Here is a 22,018-nt window from a genome sequence, read left to right on the forward strand (position 1 = left end):
CAGTCAACATTAAGAATTAGTTTTACTGAGGAATGAGGAATTTTTTTGGTACTGACATAGGACTTAAATTCTCCAAATACACAATATCATTAGGACTCACTTTAGGAAAAAAATGGATTTTAAATAGCATGTCAGCTGAAAGGATATTAAATCTATTAACAGAGCAATGAACTACACTGAAAAATATATTCTATTACAGCCTGAAAAATTCTAGGCAAAACCATTAAGACAAGCTCTAATTTTGAAATGTATTAAATCTATGACATAGCAAGATGCAAGATTTTAATTACTTTTTTAATTTCAAAAACTTTACTATACTAAATCGTATATAGCATTTTTTTCATTTCTGTTCAAATTCCCAACATGATTCATCTATATTTTAGACTAAGATGGCTTTGAACAAGGGAATAGGCACAACAGGAGAGGAACATAGAGCCCTTGGTTCAGTTTTATTTCCTACAAGACAGCATATTATTTAAATAAAATGGCATCTTTTCAGATATTGAAGAGTTTCTTCATGATGTCATTGTTACCTAAAGAAGAACAAATGAGAGATAGCATGTTTCTGTTATATACTTCTCAGAAAAATAATGAATTCAAGACAAGTGTGGAAGTGCCTGTGTTGCTTGGGGTAGGGCTTATTTGGTTGGGGTTTTTAAAATTTAATAGCTGTAAACTGGTGATATCAGTTTGGTATAGAAGCATAGCATATAACCTGAAAGCATGACAGAACCTTTCATATTAATTCATGGAGTCCTGATAAAGTTGTACAGTTGATTACAAGATTCTCTTTATTACACAGTGTTAAATCACTGTTAAGCAGCAATTGTGCTTATAAGGAGTCCAATGTCATCATTTCAACAGCTGTAAAAAAAAAAAATACCAAAAACACACTAGTTCATAGAACACCAGCTATTTTAGCTTGGTTTAAAAAAGAAAGTCATACTTCACAAAAGAAAGAAAAAATTAAATAATACATTTCAACTATTTACTAGACAATTAATTCCTATCCCCCAGGTTACTTTTGTTAATTTTGATTTAGTTTCTGGTATGTGCAGGTAAACCAAGAAATAAAACTAATGAATTTAATCTCTTAGTGTTAATGAGCAGTACAAACTCATTAATTTAAAGAACTCATCATGCTTTCCACACCAAAAAACTGTACATAAGTTTCAGATAATCATCTAGAAAGAAAAAAGAAATCAAAGGAAGTCTTAAAAACATCTTAGCTACAGTTTGATCCCATGTCTTACCTTCTCTTTTTTACAACGGCAGCCATATTTTTATGAATGCATAAAAAGATAATGTCAAATGAAAATGGTTCCAGAAAAAATACTAAATAATTACAGCAATGCATATCCAGTCAGATATTTCCAGTTTCCTGATTAAAATAATTCCACAGGGCAAGATTTCCAAATGATTTGGGTTTATTTCCATTCTTCCAGGACTCTGAACGCAGGTTCATTTTGGCAAAGTTTAAAATAACTTAGAAGTCCTCCCTCCTCCTTCCCCCATCACATTAAAAAAACCAAGCATTATTTAAAGGGCAAGAACACCATTGAGAAGAAATAAATTATTTTAATAGTAATGATATTTCAACTTTATGCATTTTGAATCTCACTATGAAAACCAAGTACTATGAAGAGTTTCTCTGAAATCCTTCAGATTACTTCCTGTATGTATGCTTAAAAAAGTGCTCTTTCTAGTAGATGCTCCCATTCACTTCTCAACAAAAGATGACCTGAAAATACCTTGTGATGTTTCTTGCTGCCACAGAAGGGGCTCTTGTTCGTACAAGGGCAATATCATGCAATATGTGAGAAAAAGAAATTTAATAAAAAAGAAAGAAACAAAGATGAAAGGGCAGAACCAGGCTTAAAGTTGTCTTCAAAACAGCATATATACCTTAGTATTAAATGAAACATAATAGGTCATAATAGAAAGATTTCACACTATTTTGATTTTCACTGATTCCCAGTCTCATACTTTTCCTCAGTTTAATAAGAGAGATTGCTCAGTGTCTATATATTTACACTCAATGTCCTACACTGTTTCTTATTTTACATTTTTACGTTCTGCTCTAGTGTTCCTGATTCAAACAAAAACTGGACTTACTGACTGTAAAATAGGAAAAACAGGAATGTAATTTGAAAGATTGGGTTTTGTCAAAGCAAAGTTTTTACCTACATTTTTAATCTACTTTAATATAACTGACTCCCTTTGAGTTTATGTTATCCACAGCAGCTGAATAACAGATAATCCTGACTGAAGCTAACTGAAAAAAAATTAAAATAAACTGATGCTTCAGGAATCACTTACAAAAAATCTTTGCAAATTTTACTTGTACAAAGTGATGAAACTAGAGGTAACTGTATGATTCATAGAGTTGACATCATCACTAAAACCAGCTAAAATGTAAGTCTTACAAAATTTTATTTTTGTATCCTCAAATCTAAGACAATGCACAATAATAAATGCACAAGTGATAAACTCAATACATGAAGAAAAACACCACACACTTGCCCAGTACAGTTTTGTCCTTGTGACAAAAGCATCTAACATTAGTCTATCACAGCTCAGGACTACAACTATTACCTTCTTAAGCTTTACTTAGCAGTATAAGTATATATAGAGCATATATGCAGCAGTATAGGAATATATATTGTACCTATACAAGAGAAATTCTAAATATGTAATAATCCAAATGTGATTATAGTGTTATCTCAGCAGACACTGAGAACAGGTACAGAGTATATCCTGCATCACTTGGGACTTTGTGTAAAAGATTAGCTGCAGAATATTTTGAGATAAATTAAATAAGTCTATAAATAGGAAAAATGCACCTCCTCTTCTTACAACACTACAGCCATACTAACACTGTTTCATTAAAAAAAGAACAGATATGGCCTTACCAAATATGTCAGGTCTTATTTTGCTAAACATTTATTTGTTGACTATTGTGTCTTCTCTGAAATAGCAGTATATTATCCTGAAACAAAAGAACTGTGCAGACTTAGTGCCCACCACTATATAACACATTATGTTTAGCTTATATACATCAGTATATTCCAAGATTTTCTTGGAAAGGCAAGTAAAGTAAATCTGAGTTTATAAAACCAATGGGTGCACCCAGGATCAAATATAGAGTTCCAGTTATTTGAATTATGAGCTCTTCAAACTACACAGTCTGGCTAGATCATATAGAAATGCAATAAATAAAAGAAATTTGTGCCAAGTCTTGGGTACAATTGCTGACAATGGCATTAAAAAAAATAAAAATAAAATTCTTGTTACCTCTTGTTAGCTAATTTTTAAATTGATCTTAAGAATGCCATGGCATGTTCAGTGACTCCAGAATGCAAATTAAATTCTTAGTTAAGAAATTGGAATTTTTCTTCCTCAGACCTTTGTCTATTTTGTTAACATATTGAATACCTAGTGCAATGCTAGTGAAATAAATTTGATTGTAAGACCAAAATCACTCTAAGAGGAAAAATGGAATCCAAGTTGTTACTTACTGAAATATTCCACTTTGTAGAGTGACAGATTAACTGACAGATTATTTAACTACCTTGTTAAGTAGTGAACTGTATCCAAAGTACCAATCTGCAAACTTGAAATCAGAACTCACATCCTCTTCAGTTCTTCTGTATTTATGAGTATTGCTAGACCTCTGAATTTCTAAACTATCCATCATTATACTCTTATAAAGAAGAGAAGACAAATGTAGCTGATCTTGAAGCATCCCCAGGTAAATATGAAACTTCTGCTACTTTGTAAACAATCCTGAAACTCTGTGCTTCACAACTGTATTTTTCTTCATTCCCTATTTTCTCATTCATGAGTCTTTATGTTAGCTTAATTGTTTTTGTCAGGATTTTACCACATGAACAGCCAGTTTATGCCACCACAGGTACCACTGTGATAACATTAACACTTCTACAGAGATTTCATAAGGAGGTTTCAAAAGCCTACAACATCCTAGGTATTTACAAATGCTTTGGTGAAAAGATAAAAAAATACATTGTTAAAAGTCTTAGTGGATCTATTTAAGCTAATAAAAGTTCTTTAAACATGCTCATCAACAAAGCAATTTGAATATTTATGCCACCTACTTTTGTTATGTCCATCAAAAATCTCTTACTTTTACTCCTTCTCCCCCCAAAAAAAACCCATGAGTAAACTACATTATGAGATCCACAGAAAGGAAATTAGCAGATTAATTTGTTGAGAAGACAATTTCTCTGTTATCATTTTCATATGTTTTGATTTACGTGAACTTAAATTAATGGAGTATTTTCAGATTAAAACAGGTACTCAGACAAGTGGTTTGTGTCAGTGGGGATAGTCAACCACATCCATGTATATTCATGATTATTCACAGAATCTGATAAAATGCTCCACCTAAAATCTGCATCATTCCAACAGAAAATATTTTCATCCATTTGATCAAATTTGACTAAATATCCATTTTATTTAGCAATACTGTAAAGGATACTTTGGTGTTTAAAAAAAAAAAAGTGAAGGGCTTTTTTTATCAATTAAATGCATTCTGCTTTCATTTAATTTATTCCTGCACCTGGGATTCGCCCATAATTTCATTACTGGGTGCCTTAGTATTGTGCAAGTACTTCCATTTTTTATTTTTAAGTAAGAAAAAGGTCAACCAGCATTCTGCATCCTTAATTAAAATCTATCATTTTGATGGATTGCTTTCTCCTTTTGGCTTAACATTTTTTTAATGCTTTTAGCCATGTTTTCTTTTTTCCATCTGGGAAAGTAGCTTTTCCAACTTTCATGTTCAAGTCATTTACTCATTAAACTATTTACATGTTTACATTCTAAGACTTGCATCATAATCAAGGCTGGGCTTTTCATTCAGTATGTAAGAGTATTTGTTCAAGATATAAAAACAGTCAGATTTTATCCTGCACCCTCTTTTTTAACAAAAAACCCTTTTTAAACATTCAGATGTATCCCTTGGTGAACGACTGTACTCAAAATGCACATTAACAGATACTAATTCTGTTATTTCTCTATCTTCTATAACTTCGAAAAAAATAACTGATTTAGTATAATGAAGGTCATAATTTTCAAATTAAAAAGAAAAATCAAAGTTGATATGACTGTAAAACATACCAGTTAAATTCACGTGGAGATTGTAAATCCATTACTCTTGCATACGCTGTCATGACATGTACATGTCAAAAAAGATAGAAATAAAGCAAAAAAACCCCCATGTGATGTGCAGTATCATTGCTCACCACCAAGCAATGTCCAGCCCCTTCTCCAGCTGCGATTGGCTCCTCCCAAACAAGTGTCCTGTGTTTGTACACTGGGAATAATGTTCTAATATATGGAATTTCCCTTTGCCAGTTCCCCTGGTCTGGCCATGCTCCCTTGCAGCTATGTGTGCACCTTCTCACTATTAGAGCATGGAAAACTGAAAAGTCCTTGACTTAGGGTGCAACAACTACATCATCAGTGTATTATCAACATGACTATCATATTAAATCCAAAACACAGCATGTTTCAGCTACTAGAAGAGAATTAACTTTGTTCTTACCAGAACCAGGCAGTTTTGTATTTGCTACAATTCACATAACACTTTCAATAATAAGTCAGTTACTAGAAGCTATAAGTACACTTACTAAAAGTTTACTCTTATATGAATCTACATCAATCACCATAAAGCGACAACAAAAGAAATAATGAAAGAGAATACTTATTCTGTCCAGTTATATCAGTATGAAGTCCTGAATAAATGCCAGAAGTTTTCTGAAGAAAACCTAAAAGGTGACACCCTTCTTTCAAAACTGAGGGAACAGAACACAATGAAAGATCATACCATGACACAGTGAGCTATGCAAATAGCAGTTACCTCAGCCTGCCTCAGACTCTTGGATAATCCCTTTTTTTCCCAGGTCGTGCAATGTCCCAGATGGTATGGCTGGGAAATAATTTCTATATCCAGTGTGCATGATGTAAACTCATGTGTTATTCAGCCACTGTATTAGTTTGAAAGGTAGCTGATTGCATTTGCCTTTTTTGTCAGCAAGGGAAAACAAAAAATCACAAACAAAACATTCTTAGTTATCACTAGCCCATTGCAGTTTGAAATAAATACTTGATAAAATGAATGTGCCACAGAAATTATAACTAATAGAATTTTAAATTCTTTCTCCCTTTTATTAACAAAATTGGAACCAGTAACATACCTCTTTTTTCTCTGTGAACTTCTTCCAAAAGCTTTTCTTGGGTTTTTATTTGTTTAAAGAGAGACTGATGTTCAGTCTCCTTCATCTGGGTAAAGTGCTTGAGCTGTTCTCGACTTTGCAGCAAATAGCATCGCAGCTTTTTTTCCTTGCTTTCTCTTTCTTTTACCTCCTCACACAGCCACTGAAGCTTAGTCTACATTTAAAAAAAATGATACAATAAAAAATAAAGAATTCTAATAAAAATAAGAGGACATAAATGTTCACTGACCAAATTATCTTTGAAGTCACAGATTACTCATTTGCAGCTATCTGAATAATAATAATAATAGAGAGCATTCAGATATATTAAGAGAACATAACTTGATTTACAAGAGACCCAAAAGACACATTTTGGTTGATAATTATGTGTGAAAAGTGATTATGTTTTATATTATTTTATTTCCTTTAAATCAGAAGCATGAATTTGCCAGGGTAGATATGGAAATTCACATTGAATTAGTGCACACAGACACCAAGAGATAGGCCTTCATTTCAGAATACCTTTCTCACTCAATTTTATGTTGACAGAATTTAAAGTATTTCTCCTTTCTATAAAAGTGACATCAATCCTTTCTAGCCAGCAAAAGTCAATATTTAAGGTTCATTCAGAGGAGAAAAAGATCTCATTGATAAGGCTGTGATCAATATAGTAAATCTAGAATTGATCAAATGGAATACTTTCACACAGCCTATTTAAAAACAAAAGAAAATAAAAGTGGCATTTTAAGCAGTCATTCATTCTAACCTTCCCTCTAGCAGCTAAACAAAAATAGGTGAGAAAAGTATGCCAAGTATTATCAGGTGCTCTTTGAAAGTTCTTCATAATAATATGTCAGTGTCCCTTTTTCAAATGAAGAAAATACTTCCTCCATAATATTTTTCCTGTGATTCCAATCTTATCTCCACTATCTATAGTGGAAGTCCTTTCTTGGTCTAGAAGTCACAGACCACACACCATGAATAACCTTCTCTTACAGGCAAACATTTGCAATTTTTTTCAAGTCATTTGTTCTGTGGCTTTGACCTTTCTACATGAAGCAAAAACACCAGTTGTCTTCCACAGTTTGTGATCTATTTTGATAATGAGAAATTTAATTCTTTTAAAAGATACTGGGTAAGAAGTGTGCTATGTGTGTGAGGTGAGGGAGCTGGAGGAAAGCTACAAAACGAAAGGCAAGATTTATGAGTTACAGTCATTATCTTGAAGATGTTTTCAAGCATGCATGCCCCCACATTATAAGATTAGAAAGCTTCAACAGGGAAAGAAAATTCGTTCATTTTCCAAGAATCCAATCTAATATATTTTAGTCTAAATAAATACCAGCCTTATTTAAAATAATTTCTAGCCTGCAAATAAAGCTGTAAGAGAAACTTAACTTGCTGACTACATTCTCATGCTTTACTTGTCCGAGAAAATTTGAACCAGATCTAAAGGCTACTACTGCTCTTACTTCAATGGTTTTTTTTTTGTGAAAATAATATTGCAATTTATTTTGCTATAGAGATGTCTATTTCTTTGTTGATAGAAACATTTTGAAAATTATTCTATAAGTTGAAATAACAGTCTGTAAATATCAGAATAATTGCCAAAGGAATGCTTTTGTATTTTTCCTTTAACCCTTGAAGTGCCATTTTAAATGGACTTTCAACTTAATCAGATCCATCCATTCACAGACTCACCCCCTCACTCAACTGTTTGGGCTGGAAATGGACCTGAAGGATCATCTAGTTCCAACCCCCTCCCATGTGTAGGGACTTCTTCCACTACACCATCAAATACTGAATATTAGCTTACTCAGTAAAATCTCAGGAGGTTTAACTATTACCTTTGTTTCTGCTAACCAGCGATGAGGATCATTCAATACTGTTGGTGTAAGGGATATTGCCTATGAAAAAGCAGGTGACAAAGAAAGAGATATAAAATGGAAATTAGACACAGAAGGCAGAAAGTCTTTTCTGCTTACTGGAAATTCATCAAATAAATACATTTTTTATCAAGGAAGTTTAAGCCTAATGCTTGACTTCTCTCAATACAAACATTTATTTATCAAATTCCTCCTGCTCACCCAAGTTGCAGCAGCAACTTCTTATAGTAAAGGGCGAAAATTTTTAGAAACCTTGGCAATACCTGAAGTACTGGGTAGAGGAACAATATTATAAAGAAAGCTTCTTATCTTTACAAATAAAGTTCATACCAGGACCACAAAACGAACTTGTTTTTCACATTAGCTGTCTAGTCAAAAATTCACATTCAGAACTGGTTTAGGTTTGCCATTGATTGAAAAAAAAAACAAGGAAAATTGTATAAACAAGGATCTGCAAAACTTTTTCCAGAAACCAAAACCTCTGCACAAGGTGAGGAGCAATTCCAAGTAGACATGGCTCAATGACTGAAAATCTGGCAACTAGGGCAGATTACAAAATTTATTTTAAAAAGACCCATCTCTAAGGATACAGAGGAGAAACCTTGTTTGTCAAAAACGTTTTCCTAGAATTCTCATCTGGTTTTGTGCTGCAACTCCACAACTCCATACGTAAGTGGAGAAATTATGTCAATCATGAAAAAAAAAATCTATTTCAAAAGCAGCCCAGCTCAGTCAAATTACCAGGAATGACAAAGTACTGTGTGTTTAAAAACAAGACCAAAAAAAAAAAAAAGTAATCTGAGTGTACTCAGGGGTGCAGCTAAGGCTAGAAAGCCACTAGGTCACGCACTTGTAAGTGTGGTGACAAGCTGAGTCAGACAGTCTGTTCTCTTTATTCTCAGAAATGTACTATGTTGATTTAAGAGGATTAGTCACGTAGAATCATATGGAGGAAGGAAGAATGGTTTCTGTACCTGAGGAGGAAATGAGAATGCTCAGAAGAAAAGTTACAGGGAGACAGGGGTTGCAGGACAAGTAGTAAAATAAGAACAAAAAAGTTACAGCAAGCTACCCGTTTCCTGAAAATTTGAGTCTGAGTTTTCTGGATACAAGCACCTGCTTCTCAAAAAGGGAGATTATAAACTCTTTTCATTTTCAGTATTCAGTTCCCTACACAAAAATCAAAGCATCCAAGTGATTTTTTTAAACAAAAAATATTTTTCATTTTCTCCCAATTTTCAAAGCATTTTAGGTCTTTCTTAAGGACTTCCCAATTCTAGCCCATAGCCTAAGAAAACCTACCTCAAAATTTTGGCTAATAAAAGGCTCTTTCACACAAGCAAAAGGAGAACTATTCCTCAAAAACCAAACAACAAAATAACCTAGTAATATCCCTCTGTACCAGCAAAATACCCATAATTCTTTTTGAATTATTATCCATGCAACAGTGACAAAAATGCATACAACTTCCACAACAAACTTTCATTAAGAAAAGAACAAAGCCTGCAGCATACTTAAAACTTGGAATTACTTTGAATTTCTCCATGGAGTCCCGAGAAAAGATTTCACAAGCAGCATCAATTTCACTTCCTATCATGGAGAGAATGGATTGCTGCTCCATTTCTAAGTGACGCAGCTGATCTTTAAACTGCAGTCTGGCCTCACTCATCTTTCTCAAATGATCTTCTTCATGGCTGATCTGTTTTTCCTGGAGTGAAAAAGTAAAAACAAAAACAAAGATAAATAATTGTATTAATAACATATGTCATTAGCCATGTATCTTTCAGTCTTATAATCCCACCATATTCAGTCATGCTAAGTTCAACTTCTTGCCATGGAAAAATAATACCTTCTAATAGCACTTGTAAGTTCCTCCCTTGATCCTCCTTATCCTGTAAATCAGTTATGAAGAAACGGTTACCAAATCCAAACTCAACAATCATAAAGCCTATGTTCAAAGTCAAAAATAGATGTTCTATTGCAAATCTCCTCATGAGGAGAAAAAGAGCCCAGAGAAAATAGTCCCATTATTATTGTTTGAACTGAATCTGTTCTAGACATCTAATCTCTATCATCAGAAAAGAGATTCAGAAAGAAAATTTTATTGGCAGTCAGTACACCCTCAAAGGTAAACTACTTCAAGAATATCATATAGGAGAGTGAGTGACACTGAAGAAAGTATTTTATGTTATCATCCAATGTCAGAAGATTGAATAAATGTTATATATGTTTTTAAAATTCAGATTTTCTTCCTCTACATCTTTGATAGTCACTATAAACCAAAACAAAACTGCTGCTAGATTACAGAAAATATTGAATTACGCATCATAAATAACATCAAAAAACACATCTTGTGAGAATAAATGGAATTGAAACACACCTGTCTGCTGCTGAGATCAGGAGGATGCAATGCAGCAAAGGGCAAACATTTTAACAGGCAAATTCCAATGCAACTGCACCAAAAATGGTGAGAAGAGCAAGGATTTTAAAAGTTTACTAATTGTGGACCTTCACAATGACAAGATACAACAGTTTGAAGTATGTTCATTGGAAATCTTCATACACTGCTTGTACGAGACACCAATGTAGAGTTAGGTAATGTCTAACACCCAAGCTCCATGAATGGAATATATACAAGATCATAGAATTGTTTATGTTGGAAGAGAGCTCAGTTATTGTGGAGACCAACTAAAACCCCCATACTGCCAAGTCCACCACTAAACCATATCCCTGAACACCACATGTACATGTCTTTTGAACATCTCCAGGAATGATGACTCAACCACTTCCCTAGGCAGCCTCTTCCAATAAATGAATAAATTTTTCCTAATATCCAATCTAAATCTCCTCTGACACAGCTTTAGGCTATTTGCTCTTGTCCTATCACTTGCTAATTGGGAGGCAAGACCAACATCCACCTTCCTTTCATGTGGTTGTATACATATATATGTATAGGTGTTATTTCTACTAGGGGTTTTTAATATAGGTGGCCCACAATGTGAAATACCCATACTTGATAAGCAGCCTGATTTTTTCACTAGATTAATACTTGAGACAGTAGTTATTTCAAACTGAAGAAATAATAAGATTTTTAAGATGGAGAGGTTCCAGTATTCCTGTACTATAAACATGGGAATTGGAATAACAGTTTTGACCTAAATTAGTATTCTGAAAGTAGTTAAGATTGCACTGTATATATGTCTAGTACAAGTATTCTGTTATCTCACTATTCACTGAATGCAGTCCATCGCATGTCAAAAGTTCATTCCCAAAGACCATGACTAAAACAGAATACATAACTTAATTTTTTTATTTCTCATCTGCTTGATTTTCTCAGTGAGCCAACATTCCTTATCATTCTACATCCAGAGCCTTCAGAAGAAAAGAAGTCACTAGACTCAGAAGTGCACAGAAGGAAAAGGAAAGCAACCAACCATTTCACCATTATGTTCTGCTCCTTCACCCTTCATGAAAAAAATAAATCTAAGCCAGCTATTATACCTATGCCTCTTTGAATTAGTACTTGCATTAAGAACAGAATATTAAAAGTATAAAAAGCATGGAAAAGAAAGTACTCTGTAATACAATAAGCTTCTGCTGCATTGCCACAGCTGTATGCTGTGCTAGTAGATTTCTCAAGAGCAAATATTATTTCCCGCATCCTAACATCCCTTTTGACAATCCACAATACCAAAATAGCAAATATTCTCTTAAGTTAACCATCAATGCAATCTAGTGAAAGTCTCCATCTGCTTTACTTTCAAAAGTTGAGACCACAGGATTGCATGCTTAAAAATGTGTCTTTTTCAATTTAAAGATAAAAAATTGTTTTGGTGCAAAAAGAGTGCCTTCCAAATATTAGGTAAAGTTGGAGCTAATTCACAACAGACTACAGAAGCCTGTGTACAGAAGCCCTATAAACATGTTTTCTTAATAATAGATATTACAGAACCAAAATGCCAACATAGAAAAAACACATTTTTGAATTTTCATTTCAAGTACTCTTTACTAGTTAGACAAGCTGAGCTTTTTAAACCACTTCCTGATAGTTTAGCAAGCTAAAGAAATGCCAGGTTTAACATTTTTCTATCTCTATACTATAAAAGAAAACCCCAAAAAAACAAAAATCCTCCACCCCAACATAGTTAGCGTTTCTTTTACTATGCTTACATTGCATATATACTTCAAATTATTTCTAAATTACTCATAGCTCCCCTGCATCTTGAAGAAAAATATGAAGAAAACTACAAGTGGTTGATCAAACATTTGTTAGTTACCTATATTACAGATCAGACAAGCAACAGAATTTATATTTCTAGTCCTATGTATTATTAGCAAATCTTTGGAGGGATACAGTTCACAATCCAGCCAAAGCATTTTTGTCTTCTTTAACACATTTAGAAACCATGTACTATAGCACGACTGGGTATATTCTTCAATACATAAATGCTGGGTTTTTTTAGGTTTACCATCTATTTCTATAATCCATCATTTATTTTAGGTGTTTATCAGCAGACAAACAAATCATGGGTAAAATCAGTCAATTTTACCTTTTTCTCCAGTTCTTGTTTTACAAACTCACATTTCCGTTTTAGTTTTGTATTTTCTTCCTTGTTTAGGGTTAATTCTTCTGTCAATTTATCACACTCAATTTTTATTTTTTCCAGTTGTCGACACTGAGCCTTGACTATATTTTTGTCTTCTAAAAGTTCCATCTATGGTAAAGGGAAAACAGATTACAAAGTCACTGTATGGGTTATTTTAAAACACACCCAAACTCTAAAGTTTTAAATCAGTGGAATACTATTGCCAAATGATAAATGTAAAAAATTAAGTTCAGCTCTACTAAGTGCAATTACTTATCTGAACATGGAAAACATGCATAAGAGTTGTAGAACCATACAGTGTCTTAAAAGCAGAAAATAGAAGTCTCAGATTCTTCATTTCAGCTCTGCTACACTCATCAGCTTACATCATCCTGAGAAGCCTAGTATTTACACAGCTTTTCCATTACTAAAATAATTTGGAATCAGAAAGTCTAAAACTATCCTTTAATTTCAGGAAGCAATACTAAATTTATATCTGCAAGGAAACATTAACAAAGATTTAGTCTTAAGTTCTAGAACTGTGTGTATTTAGTGCTATTAATTTGTGTGATTAATGCTACCCATGGAACTTTGCAGAGAAAAATGAAGAAAACATATAAGGATCTAGAAAATCCCAAAACAATGAGTAAATAATGTATATTTGTTTCCAGTGAAAAAAAAATATTGAAAATGAAAGATTTGAGAAATGCTTGACAATATCTAGAAAATTTTAAAAATACAACTAAGAAGCAAATTAACACACACATCCCCCAAAACCAGTTTCATATTAGATGAAGTGTGGGATGCAGTTAAACACAAAAATAGACTTGCAAAGTAAATTTCTTTCTGAGGAAAAGCAAAGTTTCTATTTTCCAATTACACTGCAAATATGACTTCTATGAGGAAGAAGGGTAAGTTTTATGAATTAGACACTAAATCTAGACACTAACTTAGACACCTAAACAAATTACAAAATCTCCTCCAAAGGACAATGTGAGAAAGAACTTTGGCATCCGTAGTCTACAAAGACTTAAAAATTGCAATGCCCAAAATATTTTCTGTGAATATGCTGATAAAAATCAACTTTTCAGTTCCTACTAAAGGTAATTGTATTATAATATCTATGCAGATGGAGACCTTCCAAGAAAAAGTCACTTCCCATATTACCCTTGAGACACAGAAGAGAAAGTTAATACTGATTAATTTCCAGTAAGGATAAGGTATGTATGACTATAATTTAATTGATCTGTATTGAACTCAATTTCAACATTTAATAATCCTCAGGAAAAAATGGATGGCACATTTGGAAAATTTATAGAAAACAATTTTAAAACAAATATACACATATACACAATTTTATATGTATAGATACATATCTCTACGTAACCTTCGATTAAAGATTAATACTTCAAATACTTAGATACCATCAGGCAGTAGGAAATTTTGCATGTCATCATTCTAAGAAAACAACCATGTTTTTAAAGCAAGTGAGGGCATGCATTAAAATTAGGGGACAGATCCAGAGCTTCTGAGCACAGGGACAAATAGGGACCACTAAGCAAACCACTTGAATTCCTATGCCTAGTGTATCTCCCCTTTTAAATACCAAATAAGGCATCATACAGGGATTGGTTGGAATCATTTAGGTTGTTCTCGGAGAAACCAAATTAAAAGTTGAAGCATCAGAATCTCAGTAATGAAACAGTAAGATCCTTCTTAGCACTGCTATCTCAAAAAACTCTGTGTTCTTCTCTAGCTCTATTGCATCGTACAATATTTTTATTTACCTTTCCTACTACCCAAAAAAATCCTTAACTACTTAATAATTTTTCAATCCAGTGCCGCACTATAGAAAACCAGGCAAAAATGAGGCAGAAAGTACCATACAGAGGAGGCAGGAGAGGAATGAACAACAAAAATCCAAAGTCACTTCCTTTTACAATCTATGCAGACATTAGTCCTCTAAACACAGGATTCTGTACCCTTGATTTCCTGGAAGTAACACATAAATGCACCCTCTTTTAAATTTAAGGCTTTGGATCCTACAGATATATTAAGTTTCCCTTCACTCCTCAAGTCTCTCTCAACTGACCTTTATTTTTAAAGCTTTAACTATCTTTGGACAGGATACATATAATCCTTTCCAAAAACAGTTACAAAGGTTGGACACAGTTGAGGCATATATAAGGTCAATTATTACTGTAACAGTAAAAGACAGCTGGTTGCTAGACAAAATCCTGGAACCTTAAAAAAAATAGTAATAGGTTAAAAAACCCAACTTTTTCTTTTGAATTTCCCTAAACACTACTCTAACATCAAAATACTTGAAAAATAGTATGTTTAAGTTAAAGTTAAGTTTACCTTAATTTGGAAGAAAAGTATGTCCATAAAATTGAAATCCAAATGCAATGTAATGATGAGTTCAGACAAAAAGTAACCAAATCACCTGCAGGATGATAAGTTCTCATCAGATCTTCCTAAAGACGCATATGATTTCTTATTTTCTTTCATTTACAGTCTCTTAATCAAGAGAGTCTTGTGCATTATCATTTTGCATACTTCTAAAAAATTTGCCTACCCTAATATCTTAGAAAATTCATCTGCCTCAAGCCTTCTGCTCTTAAAAAAATATATGTAGATTTAGGATTCTGGGGAAGTCATGGAACTGCAAATAAAATATAGAAGAGAATTTTTTTAATACTCTGTTTAGGTTCACCAATCAGTAAAAATAAAAAGGTCCTAACTGTAGGATTTACCATTTCATAGAAAAACACAGTCACGATCAACTTATTTTCTCTTGTTAGTATCCAGAATACACTGTATTTCTCCCTACTTGATAGCAAATGTACAAACTTTATTTCAATGTCATTGCCAAAGGAAAAAAACACTTTTGGACAGACCACTTAAATAATGCTATACAACTAAAAATAAGTCTCCAATGTTAACCACTGCTGTCAAAATATTTGATTTTAATGATCCTTCTACTAACAACCACCTAGGGGGTTTTTTATTGCCGTCTTCACTTAAAGGTTTTTCTATGTTATCAACTGCTTAAGAATTATTATCAAGTCATAACTGATACATTAAATAACTAAACACTAGTCCCAACAGAGATTCCCGAGGGACACCACTCATCATTGCTGTACATCAGGACTCCATCTGGACTCTGTCCCACTGACCACAACACTCTGAATGTGCCCATTCAGCCAATTTATTATCATTGAACAGTCCACCCATCAAAACCATCTCTCTCCAATTCAGAGAGAAGGATGTTGTGGGGCACTGTGTCAAATGTTTTACAGAAGGCCAGATAAATGATAAATGACTGTAGCCCTTCCCTTGTTGACTGATGTAGTCACACCATCAGAGAAGGCCACTGGGTTGGTAAGACAGGACATGCCCTTGGTGAAGCTGTGCTGGCCGTCCCAAATCACCTCCCTGTCCTCCATGTGATTTAGTGTAGCTTCTAAAAGGTTTTGCACCATGATCTTCCCAGGAGCAGAGATGAGGCTGACAGGTCAGTAGTTCCCACAGTCCTCCTTTCTACCCTTTTAAAAGATGGTGTCCTGGGGCGACTGTATGGTACAATGACTCCCCCTGTCCTGACCTTGGACTTCACCTGCCTGCCATATTAGAAACATTACAGCATTGTATATTTCCTTTTATTTCGATCATAGATATATCTATTCTACTATTTTTGAACTAATATTTTGACCTAAAACTGGTGCTGTTACATTTTTTTACCCCAAACTTTAAACTTTTACAATGGCCTGGAATAACATAGGTGTTAAGTGCTTTAAAGCCCATGTGTTATTACATTCATCACAATGGCAGGGGCTGTGTGTGGGGTGTGTGGGAGGAGGGAGGAAGTCTGACATTGGAATTTTTCACAATAAGTACCTTTAGCATTCTAATCTGAGCCTCTGCATCATCTTTTTCTTGTTTAAGGAGTTTCATGAGTTCTTGAACATTTTGTTCATGTTTGATTTTCACATTTTGTAACTCTGATCTAAGATCTGCCAACTCCTGTTGGTGAATTTCTCTTTCCATCTTCAGCTGCCCGTTAGCTGAAATCATCTCTTCATTACTAGATTCCTGCTGTTTCTTGAGGTCTGAGAGGCTCTTAAGTAATTCCTTTTTGGCTTTCTCCTCTTCTGCTATTCTGTTTGCTAGTTCCACACGTATGGCGCTTAAATTTTTTACATCTGCTTGCATTTCTAGGAGTCGTTCTTGGTCTTTTTTATGAAACAAGTTAATAGTTGCAAGTTCTGTCTTCAAGTGTTCCTTCTCAGCTTGCATTTGATTTTGTAAAATGACTTGCTTTTTCAACTCATTCTCCAATTTTTTGACAGTACCTTGAATTTCTTTGATCTCTTCTTCAAGCGATACCTGGTGTGACTCCATTTCATTCAGTTTTACCTCTTTACAGTGGAGGAGTTCTTCCTGCTGGGCTCTCTTTGTAAGCACATCATTCAGCTCTTTCCTCAGGTTTTCTATTTGGTTTATAGCTGAGAGAAGCTGACTTTTGAGATCATCTTTTTCTTTGAGGGCCTAGGAAAGAAATCAAAAATCCATTCTGATCTGAAGTAATTAAAGGCTTATACATCAGGAATGTCTATAGAACAATTAACCTATGTATGTGAAAATATAAAATTTTTGCATGCTACAAACTCAGCTTAAATGTACTCAGTGTTTCTTTAAATTTAGACACAGATCATGTGCATTCTCAAACCTGGACTTGTCCTTAAATTATCTAGCCTTCTAAGCAGGGATAGTTTTGGTTAATTCCTTGCTTCTCACACTCTTCTCTTTGCAGACTGAGAAGTGTTTATTGGTTCCTCCAAATAGCAAGATGGAGAAAATGAGGTAATAGAGTAATTCAACAGCAGAGACAACAACTACTGGACATATACAGCATACCTACATTCCATTCAATATGCTGACTTATTTTGTTCATTTTCTAAAATATTACATATGAAGTATACCAGCTTTAACTTATTTTTGAAGTTATGCACAGTAGATGAATTAGTAGCAGTTAAAAGCTTGGTTCACCTATCCATCCAAATCAAGAAATAACAATGTAATCTCCCAAATAAGAATCAGTCAAATGTAATGAAAATTCCACTGTTTTCCTAGGATCTTAAGGGTTTGGGTGGTTTTTCCAACACTGATATATTTCATATTAAAATTACCACAGAATCACAGAATGTGTAAGCTCGAAAGGACCACAGTGGGTCACCTGGTCCAACCTCCCTGCTCAAGCATACTTATCCTAGTACACAGGCACAGGATTGCATCCAGATGGTTCTTGAACATCTCTAGTGAGGGAGGCTCTGCAACCTGTCTGGGCAATCTGCTTGGATATATCAGATTCTTTAAACTGACAATAAATTTTATACTAAATTTTACTGAGCATTTTCACCAATTCCACAAGCAATGCACATTTCTTATGGATATAGCAAAATTACTTGGAATAGTCCAGAACAAAAAGGCAATTAGGGTTAAAAGTGTGTAGTTAAAAATAATAAAACAATTTGCAATTACATTAAGAATAGGCAACACAGAGCAAAACACAAATATAATACATTGAGGACATGAACTGATGACCATCATGGGTTTTTTCAGGGAAAAAACCTACCAAGCAGAAAGACGCTCCTACACCTATTTTGTAATTCTACTTGAAGGACTTGCTTCTACTTAAAAAACCCCAAAACACCATCAAAAACCAAACAAAAACAAAACTCCAGTAAAATTTCAAACTGCAACCCATAAGTTACTTGCTTTGAGTATGTTTTCTACATTGCATACTTAAAAGAATATATATTTCAAAAGATGTTAGAAACCCCACTGTTAAACAATATTAAGGACAACCACATGGGTAAAACCTCAACCAAATTATCCCAGTAACTCCAAAAGAATGAAACCTAAACAATCTTTCTATAGGCCATCTACTGTCCACCAATATTTCAAAAATCTCAAAATTGCAAGCTATGATTGCAATCCAATTTTAATAATTTTGCATCAACCCTTTGAAGTCTTCTAACAGAAATGAAAAAACTGCCATTTCTTCCTTTTCTGTATTGTTTTTACAGAATTTTGTCTCAGATGTTAATTATCTATATTTCAAAGCTGGTTAGATTATGTTTGCCTAGTTATCTCAAATTTATACTAAATGCTGCATCTAATTGATTATATACCTATAAGTAAACTCTTTCCAACTTTATATTGAGAACATGAAACATCATTTGTACTTTTTTCTCTTTCACAATGACACACAGTTCATTCGATCTTCCGTATCTTAAAATAAAGAAACTTTCTTCAGCAGTGACAATTACATCAAACTTGTTGACAGGATGGTCACCAGTTTTAAAAGTAAGAACAAATACTGACAGCATTTTGTAAATGGAGCTTAAACCAAAGTATTTAGTATGTGATTATAAGCCACTGTATTTAGTATATGAATATATTTGCCACATAAAAAGTGGTAAAATCCCTGTCAAGAAGTCTAATGTAATAAAGAAAATGTTAATATGGACAGTGTTCTCAAGTGCCTCTACAAAGACCAGTCTATGTGTTTACATGAACAATGATTTCAGAACCTTTTTGGGATCTACTGCTTCTTATTCTCAATTCTTCTCTACTTTTTGCTTCTTATTTGTCCATTTGATAGACACATGATTTCAAAATGGTTTGGGTTTTTTTCCTTTCCTTGGAACCTCCATTTTCTTAGGTGAGAGTGACCAACTTCTTAAATGTTTACGAATCCTACTTTCCCAGACAAGCACTAGTGCTAACAAATACAAGATTACTACAGAATGAATTGTTGGAACATGGATAGAGGAAATAATAAAAAGTAAGGAATATGATAGGCAATTTGGGAGAGAAATAGCAACATCAGGAATCACAGTTTAGATTTGCTGAAGTTTATTAATTTCAACTCAGTAATAGCCCCATTGTGACTTCTGTGCTTTGACCATGCTCATATTCATGTACCAATCTCAGAACAGATTACTGGATCAGAAACAATACAGGATTAATAGACATCCCATACTGCATCCCATACAGCCCTTGAAAACTTTAGTCTTTGAGTAAGACAAAGCAGAGGATGAAGCCACCTCAAGCCCATCAGATTCAGTAACCTACACTGGATGGATGCTATGAGAAGATACGTGAAAAGAGGGTATAGCACTATAAAACAACAGCCATATAATATGATAGACTATATCCACAGGACATGTAAGTTAAGATAAAAGCTCATAGCATAGAGTTAAGCACTATATTAGCCAGTACAGGAACAAGCAACTTCTGACCCAGCCACTGGAAAATACACTCAAAGATTTATTGCCAACAGAATGATGTTTTCTACCATTATTCCAATATAGGATGATAAGCATTAGCACTGATGTCAGTGCTTGTTTTAAAACAGTGTCAGCAGCTGAACAAATAAAGGAATTCTAAGTCAAAAACCAAAAAAAAACCAAAGTTTTTTCCTGAGACATTTTAGAGGAGGAAAAAGAGAGGAATAACTGGTCTGCCATACTGAAGAAAGACAAATGAAAAACCCAGAAACGTTATACAATCGATTTTCAAATTGTTTTTTTAAAGAAAAAGTTCTGAAAATTATACAGAAGAGGTCAAGAACTTAAGGTGGAAAGCAGTTGAAGTCACAGTTTGCATCAACTCATTCTCTTCACTTTTAAAACAAAGGGAAAGGGTACCAAAAAATCACCCAGTCTTACCTGACTACTCTTGTCCATCATTTCACTGATAGTTTGATTTTGTTTTTCTATCTCACGATCCAGTTTCTTACACTTCAATTTCCATTGGCGGATGGTTTCCTGGGCTCTCATCTTCAAATCTTCTCTTTTTTTCTCAATCTCCAGCCTGAGTGCCTCTGAATGCTTGAATTCAGTGAGATACCGTTCTGCTTCCTTGGTACTCTCTTCAGCCTGTTGAGCTAACTCAGCAGACTGAAGTTCATTTTGTCTACGTTCATTCTCACAAGCCTTGTAGCAATTCTGTATCTCCTTTAGCTGGTCCAGCATTTTTTCCTGCTGCTTCTCCCTATTTTCCAGGTCAGATGTTAACACCTGAAATCACCATAGCAAAACACAAACATTCTCTAAAGATAGGCACTATTAAACGTTATTAAACAACATATAGCAACATTAAATCACCTTTTTATTTAAAATATGAACAACATAAAAGATCTGCTTGATTATCAAGGAAAGCCCTGTTAGCCCAGATAATCTCTCCCTCTGCAATGGTAAAGAATTTCAACACGAGACATAAAATACATACTGTAGAGGAGACCAATTTTTCTGCAGACGTCCCTGTGAGTGCCTCTTGGCACTTTGTTTGAGATAAGAAAAACTACTTGCTTAGAATGATTCATCTTAGAAAAAATGTAGCCTGTTTTTCTTACCTTTTTAGAATATTATTGGTTAGGTTTGATTTTTTATAATTGGTTGTCCTAAACAAAGAAAGATAATGTAGTTGGCCAAAATGTGTTAACCTTGTTTTCCATTGGTTTACTTGTGATCCCCCCAAACCCTATAAAATTACGTGTGTGATCCCCCATCTTTGGATTTGTAATGGACGATAATAAAGCCTGTGGAAAAAGTCCGAGCCGCTCTCCCGGTCTTTTTATTCCAGCTGGAAACTACAGGTTTCTGTGAGAAACCATGAAGCTGAGTACCTGAAAGGCCAGCACTCACAAACCTTGTAACATTCCCCTGCCCAACAACAACAAGGCAGGGGACACAAGAAAAAGTTACAACATACAAATTCTTTCTGCATTTGTCCCTCTTCTGGTTGTTCTTGTTATTTTTCTGTATTGTAAGTTTGAGATCAATCATTGGCCATATATTACATACTATACAAATCAGAAATAAGCCAAATAGAAAGATATAAGGACATTCATGTAAGCAGATGAGAGGAAATGAGAATTGAAAAGGAAAAAACAGCAACAACCACAGTAATTTATAGTATATGAGCTAGTTTATTACCCAGTCTTATGCTGGTTGCCTTTATGAAAGCAATGTGCTAAATAAAGGTATATTTGATAGCACTGAAAGCAAAGAGAACACAGCAGCTTGGTAAATGCTTCTAGAATGATGTGCAAAGGTGCTTGAAAATGTAGGAGGCATATATAAGCCTTTAAAAAATTAATTAAATTGAAAAGACACATTTTAAAAAGAAAAGGTGCTGCATTTCTCAAATCATATTTCTCCGAACAGTCTCATAAGAAACTCAGGAAAAATAGTGTCCATACACCCTCTCCAAGAACATGCTCAGAAACAGTTTTTGA

General features: G+C 34.0%; 1 protein-coding gene across 1 annotated transcript in view; it reads right to left on the reverse strand.

Annotated features, from left to right (window-relative positions):
- CEP128 (centrosomal protein 128) overlaps nt 1-22,018 on the reverse strand; it is a 91,544-nt gene that overhangs the window by 39,044 nt on the left and 30,482 nt on the right. The window contains exons 12-17 of the mRNA XM_062494729.1: nt 20,448-20,798; nt 16,609-17,259; nt 12,673-12,837; nt 9,654-9,830; nt 8,084-8,143; nt 6,219-6,411 (exon numbers count right to left, since the gene is read on the reverse strand). Coding sequence (XP_062350713.1) covers nt 6,219-6,411; nt 8,084-8,143; nt 9,654-9,830; nt 12,673-12,837; nt 16,609-17,259; nt 20,448-20,798 — 1,597 coding nt within the window. The remainder of the gene's footprint in view (nt 1-6,218; nt 6,412-8,083; nt 8,144-9,653; nt 9,831-12,672; nt 12,838-16,608; nt 17,260-20,447; nt 20,799-22,018) is intronic.

Source organism: Cinclus cinclus, chromosome 6, assembly GCF_963662255.1.
Source record: "Cinclus cinclus chromosome 6, bCinCin1.1, whole genome shotgun sequence".
NCBI lineage: Eukaryota > Metazoa > Chordata > Aves > Passeriformes > Cinclidae > Cinclus > Cinclus cinclus.